This window comes from Cotesia typhae, unplaced genomic scaffold (genome assembly GCF_013202065.1).
Source record: "Cotesia typhae breed Kobodo isofemale line unplaced genomic scaffold, CoteBio_Ctyphae scaffold_152, whole genome shotgun sequence".
NCBI classification, from domain to species: domain Eukaryota; kingdom Metazoa; phylum Arthropoda; class Insecta; order Hymenoptera; family Braconidae; genus Cotesia; species Cotesia typhae.
In genome coordinates, this window is record NW_027423776.1 from 2,348,146 (window position 1) to 2,368,544 (window position 20,399).

Sequence of the window (20,399 nt, forward strand, 5' to 3'; positions counted from 1 at the left end):
TATAATTAAAGTTATAATAGATTAATAAATTTTTATACTTTTTGGTATTTATTGGAGAAGCCTCAATCGATGTCATTGTAATTGCGTTCCTTCAAAAATATTTAGAATATTTATCAAGGTTATAGTAATCTACTGCTGGTCATAAGAAATTTCATGATTAACTTTTTTTATTCTTCTTTATTTACCCTGATAGCCAGCGCTTTCTCAGTAAGTAGTTGGCTTCTAGCAGTTACGGTTAACTTGACATCGAGTTAGCGGTAATTTTTTACATGACAACAGTTGTAAGCAAATTGACGGAAATCTACGGCCGAAACTTGAATACAAGTTAACAATCAAACTTGTAGTTAAATTTCCGTTCAACTTTATTACAATTTGACAGAAATACTTGTACAGCAAGTCTTGACGTCTGTTTGCAGAGTAAGTTATAGGTAACTAATAGTTAATCGCTTGCTTTACCAACTCTTTCCGTCAAGTTAGCTTCAAATTGCGGACGTAGTTTGACAGTAAGTTACAGGTAAGGTGGCTATCAGGGTATATACACACATACATGAACTCGCGTGCGTACCCGCGCGTGCGTCTACGCACTCTTGTATAATTGTACATACAGTATAACCTGGTTATAAGTTACATCGGATGATCTACTCACTCTCATGGCAGTTAAATCTATATATGAAATATTTCATATAAGTAGGAGAGAGAAAGAAATATAACTTATAACCAGGTTGTACTGTAAATAGTTAATTTATAAATCTCAGTTGAAAAATTGGCACTAAATAACCAGAAAGAGACTTGAGAGTTTTTTTTTTTTGACAGATTCATCTTAAATACATTGAGATCAATTCCGATGTGCATTAAAATTTTTTCTGGAAAACTAAATGACATTAAAGTTAACTGTCACTTGATAATTTTTTAATTTTTTTTAACAAAAAAATTTGTTCTATAAAATTATTTTTAAAAAATTGCATTTTTAATTTATTTAAATTTCTACAAGTCAATTTTTTTAATAATTTTTTTTGCTATAATTCATTTGTTAAAAAAAATTAAAACAATTGTGAAGTGACAGTTAAATTTGATGTCATGAGAACTAAAATATCAGTAAATTAAAGTTGTATTTTTTCAATAAACCCCTTTTCGATAAAGTTTCATTAAATTTCAGATACATATACAAAGAGTAACCTTCTCGAAGAGGATTGCTTAAATTATGTAAATTCTTCGTTTCCAATGTATATCAAGCAGATTTAGGCAGACGTAGCACTATTGACAAAAGCGAAACTTTCTAACGTTATACTTAGGGAAGAGAATTTACCGGTGAAATATATATTTTACTTACTTTACCAACTTACCATCAATATTTTACTGGATAATTAACCAAAGTAGTTCTTCATTATCACGTGGTAGCGTTGCAAGCATGACTGAAAATGTGTATAGTCAACTAATAATAAATTTACTTGAAAATGTCAAGTTGATAGATTGTACTTAAAATAAATATTTAAAAAATTCTGCAATTTTTCAATATTCTAATTATTAATTTAGATAATAAATAATCAACGGTTAAAAGTTGAATATTGTTAAATAATATTAATAACGACTACGTATAAAACTTGTTGAATGCAGATTTTATACTTAATTACTAATATATTCTCGCATCAAGATGCAGCTAAAGTGGCAACGTCTATGTATGCACGCCTACGCGACCAGGGTTCGAAACTTCGCGGTCAGTTTTTTTTTAGGAAAAAATATAAATTTTGTGATAAATAAAATCATGAATTTTCGTATCATAAACTGGATGTAGTATTAATTTTTACGCTTTTCGAGTATTAATAAAATAAAGAAATATTAACATTATTTTTTTACTGACTTTTCAATTTCTATGATTTTTATTATAATTGAATTGAATAAATAATACTTAAAACACTTATTCAAAAATAATAAAATCTAAATACAAAACAGAGCAGATAAAAAATTAAAATATTACAAATAGAAAAAACATTTATTCGTAACTTGTCATTCAATACAAACATTTACAAAATTTTCCGATGATAATTTGATTAAATTTTTAATTAACATTAATGTTTATTGTTATTGATAAGTTGGTAATTGTTAAAATTTAGTCACCTTAATATTAATATTGATAATAATATATTCAATTTTGAAAATCATTTCAATTACAAGCTCTAATTAATTTTTTAATCAGTTTTTTATTGTAATCCTTAAGATGACAATTTAATCTTTTAACAAATAATAATATTTATATGAACAATTGCAATGATTTAAAAGCAAGTATTATTTATGTTAAATTATTACACGTTGTCGAATAACTATGTAGATAGTTAAAATATATTAAAAATACATTAATGACTATTTAATATGAATGAAATCATAAATAATATTTGTGTAACGTTCCCAATTTGGGGCGTTAATTTGTAATAATCGAATTTGAAAATATTACAATTTTAGTATACGAAGACAATTGTTTTCTTTTAATTATCACACGTTCTTGATTAAAATTATTAAAATTATGTAGATTAAAAATATTTTATACTATATTAATGACTTTGGAATATGAATTAAATCGTAAGAAATATTTATAATAATTGAATGTAAAATTTCCATAACAATTTTGGTATACACAAGCAACTAAGGTAAAGTACCCAGTAGCTGCTCACGAACCAATACTTGCTCACTTCATGTATTTGTATATCTGCATTTGTAAATATAGATATACAAATACACAGTGAGCTGGTACTGGTTTGTAAGCAGCTATTGGGTACTTCATCTCATTATTCTTTTTTAATTATCACACAGTTTTGCTTAAAACTATAATTAATTATAAATTCTTCACAATACATCGATTATTAATGTAAATTAAATCATAAATAATATTTTTAATAATCAAATTTTTTTGTAAATATTACAATTTTAGTATGCGAAGACAATTATTTACTTTAAATTATCACAAGTTTTTGATTAAACTATGTACACTAATAGAAGGATTTATTTGTATCAAAAGATATTTGTTAATAGTTAACGAATCATTTATTAGAGACCAATTTTTAGTATTAAACAAATATTTCTTAGTATTTAAAATGATTTGTTTGTATTTAATAAATCTGATATTCATTTATTAAATATTAATAAATCTTTTTAAATACTAAGAAATATTTGTTAAGGACTAAAAAGTGGTCTCTAATAAATGATTTGTTAAATATTAATAAATATTTTTAACTATAAACAAATCCTTCTATCAGTGTAGATTAAAAATATTTTGTACTATATCGATTACTTTTTAACAATTACTAATTATAAATATCTTGTACTATGTTAATGACTTTTTAATTTGTATTAAACCATAAATAATAGTCATAAAAATTCTATTTTTATAACAACCTTAATATTCGAAGGCAACTATTTTTTTTTAATTATCACACTTTTTTGATTAGAACTATAATTATAAATAATTAAATATAATTATTATTATAAATAAATTTTATAATAATAATTTTTTTATACTAATAATACTTTGTCATTAAGATATTATAATTCGGATTCTAACAAATATCTATCCACTTATCATTTCAATGTTACAATTTTCATCAACTTCCCAGTCCATAATTTCTTCAAGATTCAAATATTCAGGTTCCTCGACGTCATCCAAGTCCTGGTCGATTGTTGAATCAATTACTACAGTTTCAGATGCATTTGAGATCTCAGCTATTGGTATATTGTTGTTACTGGCTTGCAGTAAACAATCATCATCCAACAAACATAAGTTAGACTTCACAAACACTAACTTCTCGGTCTTCTCAACGCTTAAACGATTACGCTTCTTTGTTTTTATATTCCCAAAGACACTCCAGTTTCTTTCACAAGCAGCTGATGTAGCCGGAATATTTAATATTATCACAGCTAATTTCGCGAGATCCCGATTCGAAAAATATAATTTCCACCAAGTTATTGAATTGGATATTTTACTTTCAGTCCAAAGAGACTTGTTGCTCCAAACTGCTTGTTGAGTGCAATAGTCACCTAAAAGAATTTCACTATATTAGCTAATTAACTTTAAATTAATCTGAGAATAAATATTTACGTTTAACTTCATAGATTGTATTTTAGAATAAAATATCTAATTTTGGTACTGCTAATTTCTATTGTTTATAAAAATATTTGATTTTGTTTAATTAGAATAACCAACCTCATTGAAAATTCACCAAGAGTTATCGTTAAATTTTTTTTTTATTTGGAAATGAATTTAAAATCAGTACAATTTTTTTTTCTTTTAAAAATTGTTAGAAATTTTTTTAATTATGTGAATTTTAATATTTATTATACATAATTTATAATATTAAAATAATTCTTAAGTGAAAGATTTAGATGTATTATTTATTTTATTATTAATTGTAAAAATTCATAATATTTATTCTGTTCATCTTACCTAAATCTGTAATAACTTGTTGACTATTGAGCTCTAAATTTTCTGCGAATTTTTCAATGAAATTAACTGCTTCGATTTTATCAGCTTCAACCAATGGGCAATTGAAGAGTTGAGGGTTCAACAAATGCGCTGCAAAATGTACCGGATGGGAGATAAAATCTTTGCGATCCAAGTACTTGTCTTCAACGTAGCTTTGACTTTTTCTTCTAGAAAATATGATTTTTCAATAAAATCTCCGTACATATCAGTCAATTTTTGGATAAATTCAATAGTGTTGGATATTCTCCTTCCAAACATTTAATAACTGAACAGGGAATTTCAATCAAATCATGAACATTTTGCACCATTGGCCAAAAGTAACTATCGTCTCTGATATCTTGACGCATTTCTTCAGTAATCATTTTTGACACGTTTTTATCAAAAGTTGCTATCTGCAACGATTCTTTAATACGGAGTAGACTGTTTAAACTTGAATTATATGAACCCCAGCGCGTATCAATAGGTAGCAATAAATGTAGTACTTTATTAGTTTTTGACGTTGTGTGTCCTTTAATACGGAATAAAGCAAAGTATGATTTAGAAAAAATTTGATGATTTTCTTTGATTTATCAATTATTTCTTCTATTTCTGTCAACGAAAGGACATCTTTAACTAATAAATTCAGGCCATGGGCAACGCATCCAAAAGTAATTAAATGAGGATAATCATTTTCTAAAATACCCCAAGCAGCTTTCATATTTTTGCATTGTCTGTGACCAACGCATGGACTTTGTGCGGTCCTACTTCTTCAATAGCCGTACTGAGGATTCCAGCTATAAAGGTTCCAGTATGCGATTCTGAACTAGCATCAATTGCTTTATAAAAGATTGGTTCGGGTGCCATAAATACGATATTTATAATCGAACAACGATTAATGTCTGTCCAGCCATCAGATAAGATTGTCAACGAATTTGCATTCTCTAATTTGTTCTTCATGACAGATTTCAATAATTGATACTCTTCATCTAGAAGTCTACCAGATAATTGATCCTTAGATGGTGGGATGTATCCAGGTGAACTGAGTTTTAAAAATTTTTCAAATAATCATTTTCAACCAGTCTGAAAGGTGAGCAGCTTGAATATACAGTACGAGCTAACATTTTATCCATTTTATCTTTTTCTCAATTGGAATTTTGTCAATAAAGTTATTCAAGTTGCTTTGACTTGTTTTTTTTTGATGAAAGATCCTGTAAAATAAAATTAATTATTGATGATGATGAGTTATAATTTAAAAAAATTAACTCTGATAATTTACATATAATATTTACGATACTGAAGTTAGCTGACAGCTGTTAATTTTTTCAATTCTTATAACAAATCAATTATAACACTAAAAGTGCTTCTAAAAATTTTCACTGATAATTTTCTTTAATTTTTACATGTGGAATTTTTTTATTAAATTTTTTCATAATAATTTAATTATTAAAAATTCTAAAAAAATTTCTAATGTCTATTAACTTCAGTATTATTAATATTTGAGTATAATAATTTAGAAGTGAAAATTGTTCAATGTTTATATTTTGACTGTTAATAATAAACAAATTATTGTATAAATTTACTTGCTCATACCTTTAACAAAGAACTATTACAATTTTTAGCTGCTACATAACTTTCTTTTATTGCATCTGGACACTTATTACATTTAGTTAAATGGATTTCCATACGCTTAGCATTAGAAACGTAAGTAATGCCACAGTATTTACATTTCCCGTGTAAAATTTGTTTGTCGTCAAGATATTCAGAAAAATGATTCCAAACAATAGATTTTGATTTAGGCATATTGTTTAATATAAAAAAATACGGACCGGCGCAGTAAAAAAATTATCAAGTATTCTTTTCAATTTATTATTATTCACATAAATTAACTAATAACGTAATAATCACATAAATTAACTAATAACTTAATAACTATTCGTTAATCACTCTATGACGCTGATAGAGCGCAATGGGCCATTTTGTTTTTATAATTTAGTATAGTGCATATATATCTGACACTGCAAGCAGTTAATTATCCTTAGGAAATATATTTTACCGGTTAATTAACCAAATAACTTACTGATTACCAACCGGATATTTGTCCGCTCGAAACACTACTCATGACATCAAATTTAACTGTCACTTCACAATTGTTTTAATTTTTTTTAACAAATGAATTATAGCAAAAAAAATTATTAAAAAAATTGACTTGTAGAAATTTAAATAAATTAAAAATGCAATTTTTTAAAAATAATTTTATAGAACAAATTTTTTTGTTAAAAAAAATTAAAAAATTATCAAGTGACAGTTAACTTTAATGTCATTTAGTTTTCCAGAAAAAATTTTAATGCACATCGGAATTGATCTCAATGTATTTAAGATGAATCTGTCTAATTAGTATAACTAATTATATCTAAAATTAGTATAACTTATACTAATAAAAGCTTATAATGTCTGTATAATATAAGCTCCGTGGTGTTTTGAGAAATTTTAATTTAAAATTCCTTACGAATCTTAGTACTTAAAAATATTGGAATGACAGTGACATCTAAAGTTTTTACTTGAAAAATTCTGAACTCACAATGGAAGCTAACCTCTAATTTAACCTCACATGCTCCAATAATAGCACGCTTCACAAGTATGGTGTGTAATGTCATCAGCGGAATCCGTAAGATGACGCTGCAATTAGGAGGCGCGAATTTAAATTGTCCGATAAAATATAAAACTATATTTGTTAATAATAAAAAAGACATCCGGTTAAATCGAACGTCCAAAAAGAAATCTTTATGGCTCATAAATTTTAGGTAACACTCTTTTGGAGTAAGCAATAAATAAATAAATCCTTGTAAACCTCTTCAAAATAAAAAAATATACACTCGAATATGACCCACACGTGTCGCCTAACAATTAGACCTTTGTAGAAACACATAAAAGGAAAACACATGTTGAACCTTTCAAGGATTCCCTTAACCATTTAGATATCCTACAATGATATTTCCCAAAAACAATAAAATATAAATACAAAATAAGAAAACTTTAAATTAATAAATCCAAATAACAATGGCACGGTTGTTACATGAATAATTAAGGAAATATTAAAATAACTTTTAAATATTCATCGTAAATTGGAAATTGTATTTCTATAATAAGTAATATATATTTTTATAATACATTCATTTTTATATATATATATGTATCGACATGGGTTTTCTCTGTGGTTTCCCCGTGTCACTGTTCCAAGAGCCTGAGAGATAGGGGTGAGGAGCAGGGCAAATGCGATACACCATGCACAAGTCGGACCACAGCCGCAACAATAGAAATTAATTAACGAATAATTATGTTATTATAATGATATCACTGTTGATAAGTAGATGATAGTATTAAAATAATAATAATAATAATAATAATAATAATAATAATAATAATAATAATAATGGGCGGTGCTTGTTACGTGGCCTCCTAGTGGCGCACCGCGGGAAACGCAGACCGCAACATCTGGTCTGTAGGCTAACAACGTAACCGGAGCAACGGGCCAACTACCCGTTGCACCGTAATATCTGAGTTCCAAAACAGTATAATCTCAGAAGTGCTCCCCACAACCGGTCCTCTTCGGATGAGGACCAGTCATCAGGTGGGAGGAGCACACCGGACCCGATGACTTATGACGACCCCGGCGCTTATAGGATTAAGTTTAAGTGGACGGAGGAGCTTCGCGCCGATCTCTTGGTGTGCTGGCAGAACAACGAGCCGGAGGTATCAGGGTATATGGCCCGGATGCACACACTTTGGTGTGGCATGCATCCGGAGCACAGACATTTTACGCCCAAACACCTGCGTAATTACGCCTCATACCTTCGGCATAATCGACGATCGCTGCTGCCAAATAGAAGGCAGTCTAATCGGCCTTCATTTCCAGCACCGCTACACCAAGAACGGCACCGTTTCTCCGAGGACAACGACAACCTCTTTACAGGTCGACAAGTGAGCATCTCCAAAAAGATGACTCACTCAAAACAACAGCTCGACACGGTGAACGAAGATCTCCCCACACAGCTTCAAGAGGACTCCACTCTGCTCACTGTCAACCAAGTTGTCTACGGTGCCGCGGCTTCGCTTCTGCCGATAGAGAGAAGACATTCTCTCTCTTTCGAGGCGAAGTTGAAGCTGCGCATCGCTCAACTTGGACACAAAATTGACATTTCTCGGAAACAAGTCTCCCGCATTCAGTGTGTGATAGAGTATGTTAGTACTCAAAGACCGTACACGCCAAAGTTCGTCGCCTGGCGGCAGAACTTCGAAGGCGACATCACACACTGAACAAGAGTACTCTTCTTGTCACCAAAGAAGAGTCTCTTAACAGGTTGCGGGCTCTGGTGGCTTCCAAAAAGTCACTAGAGAAAAGGCTGAAGCGGTTGATCGACAACTCTTTGTTTCGATCCAACCCTTCACGCTTTCTGTTACCTAAGACCGCTGTTCCCGAGAATTATCCATCATCTGAGCGAGTGGAAGCCTTTTGGAGTGAATTGTACGGAGATCAACCAAACGTCAACCCGGATACTCCAGCTCTGCACGACTTCGAGGCATTCTGTCGAGAACACCGACGGCAGGATATCGCCGAAGAGAGCCCTGCAGTCAGTGTGGAAGAGGTTCGTAAAGCCCTGAATGGCAGCAAGAACTGGGCTGCCCCGGGTCCAGATGGCATAAACATCTTCTGGTGGAAGAAATTTTCTTCTACACATGCTCATCTGGCCCGGATTTTTACATCATACATTCAGGGCGACGAACCAATTCCAGACTGGCTGGTAGAAAGGCGAACCGTACTCATCCCTAAAAAGGGTGACTTGTCCGACCCAAAGAACTACAGGCCTATCACTTGCTTGAATGCGGTTTACAAGATTTTTACAAAAATCTTAAATAACCGTATCTTGCAGGAGATAGAGCCTGTGTGGCAACAGATATACGAACAACGTGGCAGTAAACAGGGCGTGTCAGGTTGCAAGATCAACTTGTTGGTAGATAGATGCGTCATTCAAGACGCAATCTACTACCAACGCAACCTGTCTATGGCCTGGATTGACTACCGTAAGGCATTTGACTCAACTTCACATGAGTTGATTCTCTATCTGCTCAAATGCCTCGGAATCAATCGCCAAACAGTGGGATGCATACAACGTACGATGCAGCTCTGGCGAACGCGTTTTCACATAGGAAGTGGAAATGCATTGCACGTAACCGGAACTGTTCAGTACAAGAGAGGCGTCTTTCAGGGAGATTCTCTGAGCCCTCTGTTGTTTTGCATCTCACTGCTGCCAATATCTGTTGCCCTCCGACAAACTCGTGGGTACTCTGCGGGGCTACCGAGTGATCGAGTATACTCGATCACTCACCAACTGTTTATGGATGATCTAAAGATATACAGTGCCAACAAAGATCATCTACAAACGGCCATCAACATCGTAGCAGAGTACACACGAGATGTCGGAATGTCTTTTGGGTTGGACAAGTGTGCGGTCGTACACCTGGCGAAGGGTAAGTGCTCTGATACGGGTGGAGATGTCGAATTAGTGGATGGGAGCGTCTTAAGAGAATTAGACGCCGGAGAGTTGTACAGATATCTAGGGATTGAAGAGCGGCAAATGCATGCCGTCTCTGAAGTCCGAACAACTCTTCGCAGTGAGTATGTTAGGAGACTCCGGAAGATCTGGTCATCAGAACTTTCCGGCAAGAACAAAGTCTCAGCTACTAACATGCTCGCTGTCCCGGTCCTACTTTACTCTTTTGGGATCCTGAAATGGCCTCGAAATGAGTTGAAAGATCTCGACATCAAAACCCGTAAAGTCATCAATATGAATCAGAGCATGCACCCTAATTCATCAGTCGCCAGGATGTACCTCTCCCGGAACATCGGAGGAGAGTATTGCAGAGCTTGGAGCGGCTTCACGATCGTTTGGTTCTGGGTTTAACATACGAGGTTGCCAATTTCACAGCAGACGAGGACGACTTCCTGATGCAATTTGTTCATAGTCATGAAAATGCGCGGAAGGGGTCGTTCTTGTATAAGGCAGCAATCTACGCGGCAAATACCTTAGGTCTCGGAGAAATAAACGCTCTCATTGAACTCCCGAAAAAGGAGTTCAAGAGCGTCGTCAGGATAGCCGAGGAAAAAAACTCCTCGGTGAACACATGGACAAGTCCATGCACAGCGTGTATTTCAAACACGTCCGTGACCATGGCTTGTCCACCCAGCTGACATTCTCCTTCTTGAAGTCAGCTGGCCTGATGTCCGAGACCGAAGGGTTTATATTTGCCTGCCAAGATGGTGTTATCAACACTCTCGAATACCGTAGCAAGGTGCTCCAGGCGCAGCTTCCGGACACGTCCTGTCGGACGTGTAAACAACATCCGGAGACGCTGATGCACCTTTTGTCGGCATGTCCTGTGCTGGCAAGAGGTGCCTACATACAGCGTCACAATGCTGCCCTGCGAGTACTCTATTATCATCTCAGATATAGCTGCGGTATCGATGAGACACCAGTGTTGCCTTATCTGCCAGGAGATATTCCGCAGGTTGTTGAGAATGACAGTTCCAAAATTTATTGGAACATACCATTCGCAACAACCCGGCGGATTGACCACAACAAACCTGATATTGTGCTCTTTGACAAGGCTACTCGTGACATTTATGTCATTGAGTTTTCGGCCCCAGCCGAATACAATATCTCGGCCAAAGAAGAGCACAAACACCAGATATATCAGGATCTCCTGTTTGAAATTGGCAAACTGTACCCAGGTTACCGTGTCAAGCTCGTCGTTTTGGTTGTCGGCGTCCTTGGAGGGATGAAACAGTCTTTTGTGTCTTCACTTGCGAAGATACCGGCTTGCAGTTCAGCAGCCGTGTCTCTAGCAGTGCGGATGCAAAAGGCTGTCATTTTGGGATCCCTGCGTCTACTTAGGCAAATGAATTTGGCCTGCTGCACTCACTAACCGCCTTGTTGTGTGGAGTGGTGCAGCAGTAATGGATGGCGCTCAGGCTGGGCCCTCGGAGAGTCGGACTCCGGGGAAAACCCCCCTGAGCAATTAATAACAAATAATAATGGTAATAATTACAATAATAATAATAATAATAATAATAATAATAATAATATAAGAAATAATAATAAGTTAGTATAATAGTATTATAATGTTAACAATAATAGTAAATACAAAATACAATTATACGAATAATTGTAGTAACAATAATAATAATTAGTGTTGATATTAACGATATTTAAAGTAGATATGATGATAGTAATCTTAGTTAATTAATAAAATGGAAACCTAAAGTATAAGAAACTTGGTGTAATAAGACAACCCCTACCCTAATATATGTATGTGTGTATGTATGTATATGTATGTATATATATATATATTTTCAGTTTCTTATATTGTGGATATACATGTAACAAGCAATAAATATAAGTGTATTTCGAGATAAGTTTAGTTGTATGTATTAGTGTAAGCGTCAAGCGAAGTACGAATTGTAATAGTTGAGTATGTATGTGTGAGGTATGGAGGGGAGACGTGAGGTCGGAGGTTTCGAGCCGACATTTTTTGTAACTCACTTCTCCTTGAGAGCTCAGAACTGTATAATCTACTCTCTGTAGTTCTCTTCATAAGCTTATATTTAAATGTTTAGTCAATAAATGAAATAAGTATATTTTACACGGTTCAATAATCAAATAACAAGTCGTTCAATATAATTAATTTCAATTCAAATTTCCTTTCCCGCACTGGAACTGAGTATTTTAATACTCCCGGGCGAAAAAAACAACGGTAGGTAACGCTAGTATCAATAAAATATTTTGCAACTAGATGGAGGCATAACAGGTGGGTAGAGGTAGCTCCACCCTCCACAACCACAAGTTAGTACCAAGTTCGCTTTGGTCGTCGGTGTCGTTTAGGCAGTAAATAAACAAAGAGGGTAAATTGGAAGTGGAAATTTATTTAAAAAGAAGCGGCATAATGTCATTTACTTCAAGCTTGAAAGAAACGTTTTCAAATTTTTTTTTTTTTAAATTGCAGATAACTTTTTATACATTGAACAGATGACTAATCAAATTATTGATCGGGTTATAATAGTATTCTTTAGGTAATATAGGAAAATTTTGGATATAATAATAAATGATTTCACTTCATTTTATAAATATGATTATTTGATTTACACATGGCCTACGACAAATAAATATTCAAGAACCAGGCAAGTAGCGTAATTATAACTAAATTGGTTTGAATTGTAAAAAAAAATCACAGAAGAAATACAAAGTTTTTTCGTTTAATTTATTTTTAATTCCAACTTATTTGTTTGGTCTTCATACATATTATAAGATTCTTAGAAATTCAATAGTTTTATGACATTAAAGTTAGCTGTCACTTGACCAATTTTTAATTTTATTTAACAATTAAATTTATTATAAAAAATGATCTAAAAAATTTGCATTTTTTATTTTTTTAAATTTCTAGATGTCAATTTTTTTTTCTTATTTTTTTCCTATAATTTATTTATTAACAAAAATTTTAAAAATTATCAAATATCTGCTAAATTAATTTTCATAATATTTTTCACTAATTAATAAATATAGTTTGAATACAAAATATTTTTATATTTAACAATTTTGATCAAATATTAAAGTATTTTTTATTATTATTATTAATAATATTAATAATAATAATTAACCATATATTTCGATGAGAGCTATTTACAATGTCTTGAAAATTTTACATTTCATTTGTAATTGTTATCAAAGTAATGAAACTGAAATTAATAGATACCTGTCATTAATTTTATTTTTAAAACAAATAAATAACTACTAAGAAAGTTTTTTAAAAGAATTACAGTAATTTTTTGACACATCTACAAGTGGAATTTAAAGAAAAATTTTTTTTTATAATAATTTGTTTGTTTTAAAAAAATCATAGAAATAATCAGATTTCTGATCATTTCAGTGTCAGGTCAATAATTTTCCGTTTTCTTTTATGTAATTTATTTAATTAATTTTTAATATTTTAATTCCGTTTTCTTGTCTGTGAAGAAATTAGATATAAATTGTAGTTTAAAGAATATTTTGTTCTATTACATAAGTATTAGAGTTGAGTACTTTTAAATTTTCCAATTTTCCTATCTATTATTTAGCATGTGTACTTGCACAGAAATAAAGTACAATAAATAAAAATTAAAAAAAAAAATTTGCATACGGAACATATACATACAATTTCGCTAAAAAAAGATATCTTAAACCGGTTGTCGGAGTCACAAGTATACACGTGCAGACAAGAAGTAAAAAGTACTCAGCGCGTACATAGTTGTATTTCGCTGTTGAGTCTATATGTATGTACGTGGCCCTCACCTGAGGGAAATCCCAGGTTGTGCAGCATGGGAGCGACTAAAAAGTGGGGATGAGAATCACAAAAGAGTCGGAGCAGTTGCCGGTATGAGATATGAAGCCCTATCTAGTTGAGTCGCGTAAGCCGCTTGAGTAATAGTGTAAGTAGCACAGTAATAGTGTGTACTTTTATATTCTATACCTGTATATTCTATACAAATATTGCTTTTTTTTTGGTTTTTAGTTTTGGAAATTGGAGTTATTTTATGAAAAATTACAGTGCAATAAATAATCATGATTATAAAATAATAGAAAAACTCGTCTTCTGATATTAAACAAAAATTAATAATGTGAAAACATACTTACAAACAAACAAGTGACTCAGAACTACTAAAGAACCATTTGTGTATACAACCTTAAAAAATTATTAGAGTATTAAAAGTTGGTTGTTATAAAAAATAACTGTTCTATTAAGTATTATCAAATTAAAAAGCTAGAAAATAAAATTAAGTGTATTAATAAAAACGTCAATCCCAATCGTAATAATCTGAAATTATTAAATTGAAATACTTTATTAAAAAAAATAATACACAAAACCACAGTTCGATTCTATTCATCTAAATAAACAATTATAAAATTAAATTCAAGTTATTTTAAATAAAATAAATGAACTAGCTTATCAATTAGCTCTTTTGGAATGTAAGTTCTCTAAAAATAATATATTATAGTATATATAAATATAATTAAAATGCATAAATGTTTTTAGAAGGAAGAAGAAAATAATTGAAAACAATTGGAAATTTTCATCTTTTGCATCGAAGGCCTTGTCTCTAAGTAACAGTATTTCCGCTGCTGTGGTTGCTTGGAATAAGCCATTCTCCTTCATAGAACGGGACTCACTCTGAACGCGAGTCTGTCGTGCTGTTCGCTCCTACGCCTTGTCTTAATGTCCTAATTATTTTTTACATAAGTATATATTTATGCTACCCATAATACAATAATTGTATCGCTTATATCTCGTATTCTCTGCTGTCTTAATTTCAAATTAAAGCAACTTGGTCAGTTGTGTATAAATTGATTCATTGGAGAACTTACCTTAGATGGAAATCACTCAAGGATTTGAAACTTACTGTGTATTGAAGAATAAGTATGTTGAGTTAGTTATCAGTTCTAAGTGTAAACATCAAGACCATATGCAGCTAGGGCAGTTTAACTTTACAACTGTCAACAAGAGAAAAGCGGCATTCTTAATCAACTTTCATCATCATAGTATTTAAAACAGTTATAAAACACGACATTATTTTTAAAAATTAAGAATAAATAGTTAAAAAAGAACTTGTTAAATTTTCTTACAGGGAATATTAAATGAAAATAAAAAAGGACCATTAAAGTAGAAAGTAGTTTATTATAAAATAATCTAACAGTGAAAACATACGATTTAAGTATTTGACGTTGATTTCGTGCAAACATGAATTCAAAAGTAAGGTATAGTGGCAAAAAAATAAATGCATTATCGAATAGATTTATAACTACCTAGTTGTAACAATGTTGATAAATAATTGTTTATGGGTGATCATTATAAAAAAACAGTATTAATTATCAAAGAAATTTTATTCATTATCAGAATATCATCATTGGATTAACGAAATGAAAACAACGCAAAAAACATTTAGGTAAGCTTATTTTTATTGATAATTTATTTATTTCTTATCTAATACATAGACTCAAAAGCGTAAGTCAATATCAAGGTAACTTAATTATACATATTTGTAGTCTGAGTAATAATTGCTAATCTGATTAGCTACAAAGGTTAGGCTGCAAGTATTTAACATATTTTGAATATTATTTCATATCATAAGCATAAGGTAAATATAATAATGGAAAAAATATATAGGAAAAACTTTTCAAAATTAAATGTTCAAATAAAAATAATAATTGATTAGCACAATTCGTATTCAATACTATAATAATATTAATTAATGATGATTAATTTTTTACTCTGGGAAGATAATATTTTTGGACTTGTTTTTTAAAAATCAAATTTTTTTTTTTAAGTTTTTAATTTTATATAATATTCTATGAAAATATGTTTAGCTTGGAATTCATGTGTTTGAATAGATAATTTTTATCACAATTTAATAAAGTAGTTAAAAACAGTATAGTAATGTTTTATGTGCAACGAAATATATGAATTGTTGACTTTTTAGATAATAGCTTAATTTGTAGTAAATTTAATTACAACTAACAATTCATATCTATTTTTTCGAAGATTTTTTTTTTGAAAAGAATTAATATCACCAATTTAAAAAATAAAACATGGTTTTTCCTGAAACTATAAAAATCAAGTCAAAGATAAATTTGAATATTTTTTTGGATTTTTATTTAAAGGCAAATCATAATAGAATTTCGAAAACTAAAATGTATCACAAAAATCATCAAGTCAACTTTTTAAAAAGTTATGACTGTCAACAGCTAAACATTTTGGTTTTTTTTTTTAATAATTTCATGTTTCATTTCAAATATTTAACTCGAAAAAGTTGTTTTGATGTACTAGTATATAAGATAAAAGACCCAGTTATTGACACTTGCAATTTTATTCTAATTATAAAAATAAAATGTTCTCAAAAAACCAATTATCTTAAAATTTATAATTAAAAATTATATTTTTTAATTTATTGAGTTGACTTGTTTTTTTTATTTAAAAAAAAAGGAAAGGGTCAATAACTAGGCCAGTGTCAACAACTGGGTCTTTTACCTTATGTCAGCTTATTTTTAGAAAACGTATTTTTTAAACTTAAAATTTCTCAAAATCTACTGGTTCGAATCGAACTCTTAGAAAATCTTATTCGAGTTGGGGTAAAACTATTGAAAAACTCGCAAAGTTGATCTTATCAGTTCATTTATTAAAAATTTATGCGGAGATCAATCCAAACAGTCCTAAAAATGATCAAAATATATTTGTCATAACGTCAATACTAGGATGATTAAAGAAAAATTGAAGATTTTTTTATTCTTAGTAACAGGCTTAAAAGTTTCATTTGTAATTTTAATATTAAGATCCTCCGCATTGCACATTTCGATTTTCCATAAGAATAGCATGGGAACAATTATTTTTGCTTTTTTTGATTTTTGTAACTCACTAACCATAAATTGAAAAGACCAATCGTTAGAGTATTTTTGTAGGAAACGCTCTACGAAAAAAAAAAATTAGGAAAACGGTTGACCTTGAAAGCCATCCCTGCTACTTCCCGCTACTTTCGTAATTAAGCGCTCGAAATTGCACTTATTATGTTTTTGAGCTCTTCGAGCTCAAAAATCTAATTTTCGTGTAGTTTTGAGCTCTCCGAGCTCAAAAGTTTGATGAGTTGGTTTCACCCCGTTTTTCGAAAATCGAGTTCTCATCAGATCTTGACGTTTTGAGGTCCTAGGAAGCTTCCCTGAATGTTTTTGCGATGATGTCCGCGCGCGCGCGCGCGTGTGTGTGTGTGTGTGTGTGTGTGTGTGTGTGTGTGTGTGTGACCTTTTTATAACTTTTGAACGGCTTCACCGATTTCATCGTGGTTGGAGCCATTCGAAAGGGCTTGACTGAACTTAGATTTTGAGTATGGTTTGGACCGATTCGAGCCGGTAGATTTTCAGAAATCTAAAAAAAACTATGAAAAAAAATTTTTTTAAATGTGTTTTTTTTTTTTAATAACTTTTAAACGGCTTGACCGATCAATTTCAAAAACTAATCAGCTCTTAACATCGAAAAACCACGTCGATCACCACCAAGCCGGTCAAAATCGGTTGATTCGTTCGTGAGTTATTGTTGACGAAAAAAATCGACAAAAAGTGTTTTATTCGGATTACACCGAAATTTCCGGTCTAATTAATTTGTGTTTGAAAGTATATCATAGAATTCAAAAAACTGCGTCGAATACCGATAACCGCGTGAAAATCGGTTCATTAATTCAAAAGTTATTGCGGTTTGAAAGTTCAAAAAATATTGTTTAATTAAACCTCCATCAGACTTTTGACCTCGAAGAGCTCAAAAACATGATCTAGAGCAAGAGCTCTAGCTGATCTAGCTATCTCTTTGAGCTCTGAGAGCTCAGAATGACACGAAAATTATATTTCGGTTGTTTTATAAATGGTAATTCTATATGGTAATTATATATTGGTTGTTTGAAAATAAAATATATACAACTTCGCCCAAGAATTTCTTTCTCTTTGATTAAGATAGATGGTAAGATTGGTTCAAGATGTTACCGACTTGTTCTAAGTATGGCGTGACTCTTGAATTAAGATATTATTTTACTTGTTTTAAGTATATAAATTTTTATATTTTTGCTATTCTCTGTATGTTAATAAATATTTTCGGGCATATAGAGAAATACAAATTTTTTTAATTCAAAGTTTTGTTCCGACTTGAATTTATAATATTATGAATAAAAAAATTTGTTCTTGAATCAACAATTAAAAATCCTTGAAATTAAATAAAATTATTCTTTATTGAAGAGAACCTTTTTTGAATAAAGAATTCACTTGTATTGATCGAAGACAATATAGTCTTACACGAAGTAAAAATGTTATCGATTGGAGTGACTAGATCTCTCACTCCAAGAAACATGAAATCAAAACAAGAATTTCTATAATAAGACAACTAGTTCTTCGCAAAATAATTTTTTTGGAGCAAAAATATTTTTCTGAATGAAGATATTTTTTTTTATTCGTGTGGCTCCAGGGCGTTTAAAAGAAAATGAATTTGTTGAACAACCATCGACTTGCTAGTTCAGATTTTTCACAAATCTTTACAGCAAATGAAAGAATATCTTTTGTCTTAAATGAAAAAAAAGAACTAAATTTTAATTAACAGCTTAATTTAATTGAAATTTTTTATAAAATTTTCTGTTAATATTTTAAAATAAAAAAAAATATTGTTTCAGGCAAAAGTTTTTGATAAAACTAAATAGCTCTGTTGCAACATAAAAAAATCAACAAAATTGATAGTGAGTTGAACTTTAGTCTTCAGTAACTTTTGAATCGATCAGTTTATTAAAAATCATAGGAATCTTTTTTTTTTTTTGTAGAGCGTTCAATTCCCTACAAAAATACTCTAACGATTTATCTTTTCAATTTTTGGTTAGTGAGTTACAAAAATCAAAAGAAGCAAAAATTTTTCACAGGCTTATTTTTATCTGTAAATTAAACTTTTAAGCCTGTTACTAAGAATAAAAAATCTTCGTTTTTTTTTTTTTTTAACTGTCCTAGTCAACACATTTGTTGGAAATCCAAGTTTTAAAAATCGAATTGAATATAATTAGCTTCCCGAATTTTCAGATGCCTTAAATTTTTCATTGCATGAAAAGTTTAAAAATAATCGTTCTTTTTATAACCCAGGCATTCCACGCGGAATCGAACAGTTATAAATTGTAATTATCGATTTTTTCAATTTGTACTTTTACGTATAGTGGCGCTAGTGATTGTAATATATTCTCAATTACACAGCTATTCATTTTTGTGCATATTTTTAACCTTCTCTCAAGTGTTCTTCATTAATAACTTGTGCTTATTACCCCGTTTCACGAATTTAAAAACTGTTTTATAATAAATTTATTAATATTGTCTCAACACAAGTTTAACGCGTATTGGAGTCTACTCACTCCCGGAAAACATCAAACAAAAAAAAGAACGATTTTTTAAATAATTTAATTAATTGTGCATATCATGTAGAAAAGGGATTTCTTTAAAATCATTGTTTTATTGACTAAAATTAGCAATAAAAGTAATGACGGTGAGATTTCATCATATCGTTGTTTATAATCATAGTTTTTTAATATTAATCTTGAAAATGACTGACATTAATTATTTCTCTATTCAAGGATTAAAACCTTCATCAAATAAATAAAAGCAATTTATTCATCATTTGAGTAACTTACTGCAATTCACTCCAAGTACTCTACTGCGCCTATTGCCGATGAAATTCGTTTTTATTAAATCCATCTCTTATATTTGAATATTATATAAAAGAAATATAATAAAATTTGCAGTACGTTCGCGAAAATTTTAATCGACTCTCATTAAAAAATTCAACAAATTACAAGGGTATTCTTAAGAATCTTAAAGCACAGCTTGATATAGAAAGCGTTACTTAAACTAGAAAGAATAAGTTAAAATTTTGACACCATTGTCTTCTGACTAAAAATTTATGATATTATGAGTTTTTGATTTATTTAAAACTTCCAATAACGTTAAAATAATGTACAGTAACATTAAGTAATTTTAATAATGATGAGTAGAGAAGAAAGATTTTTTTTTTAATTTTTAAAAAGTAAATTCTGCTAAGTTTCAACCCAGGCTTGAAAGCTTTTGAATAAATGTAAAAACTAACTAAAAAAATAAAAAAATACCGCATATCACGAAAAGCTTTTTAATTCCTATATATAATTAAAGACAAATAATAAAAAATAAATTTTCATAATCATAAAAATTCATATTTCTTCATTTTCTTACTCGAATAACTTTTGAATGAGATAACTTATTAAATCTTTATAAATTGCATCTGAAAGCTCTTTGAATAAGCTTCAATTTGAATACCATATAATATGCGT

At 30.4% G+C, this 20,399-nt stretch overlaps 3 protein-coding genes across 6 annotated transcripts in view; 1 reads left to right on the forward strand and 2 right to left on the reverse strand.

Moving 5' to 3' along the window:
• The window catches only part of LOC141536217 (putative phosphorylase b kinase regulatory subunit beta), a 112,443-nt gene that overhangs the window by 6,003 nt on the left and 86,041 nt on the right, over positions 1–20,399 (reverse strand). The window contains exon 2 of one of the 2 annotated variants that reach the window (XM_074256581.1): positions 39–432. In XM_074256581.1, coding sequence (XP_074112682.1) covers positions 39–76 — 38 coding nt within the window. In that variant the 5' untranslated portion in view covers positions 77–432. Of the gene's footprint in view, positions 1–38; positions 433–20,399 lie in introns of those variants that run through there. The other variant, XM_074256582.1, reaches the window with a different exon arrangement.
• Positions 3,198–5,580, reverse strand: LOC141535985 (uncharacterized). Its single transcript, XM_074256180.1, has 4 exons — positions 5,570–5,580; positions 5,193–5,489; positions 4,433–4,638; positions 3,198–4,026 (listed from the first exon to the last, which is right to left on the reverse strand). The coding sequence occupies exons 1-4, from the start codon at positions 5,578–5,580 to the stop codon at positions 3,560–3,562; spliced, it is 981 nt and encodes a 326-aa protein (XP_074112281.1). The 3' UTR covers positions 3,198–3,559.
• Positions 13,825–20,399, forward strand: part of LOC141536009 (uncharacterized) — a 29,988-nt gene continuing 23,413 nt past the window's right edge. The window contains exons 1-2 of one of the 3 annotated variants that reach the window (XM_074256207.1): positions 13,825–13,967; positions 14,051–15,479. In XM_074256207.1, the coding sequence (XP_074112308.1) occupies positions 15,454–15,479 (26 nt within the window). In that variant the 5' untranslated portion in view covers positions 13,825–13,967; positions 14,051–15,453. Of the gene's footprint in view, positions 15,480–20,399 lie in introns of all 3 variants that reach the window. The other 2 variants (XM_074256208.1, XM_074256206.1) reach the window with 2 other exon arrangements.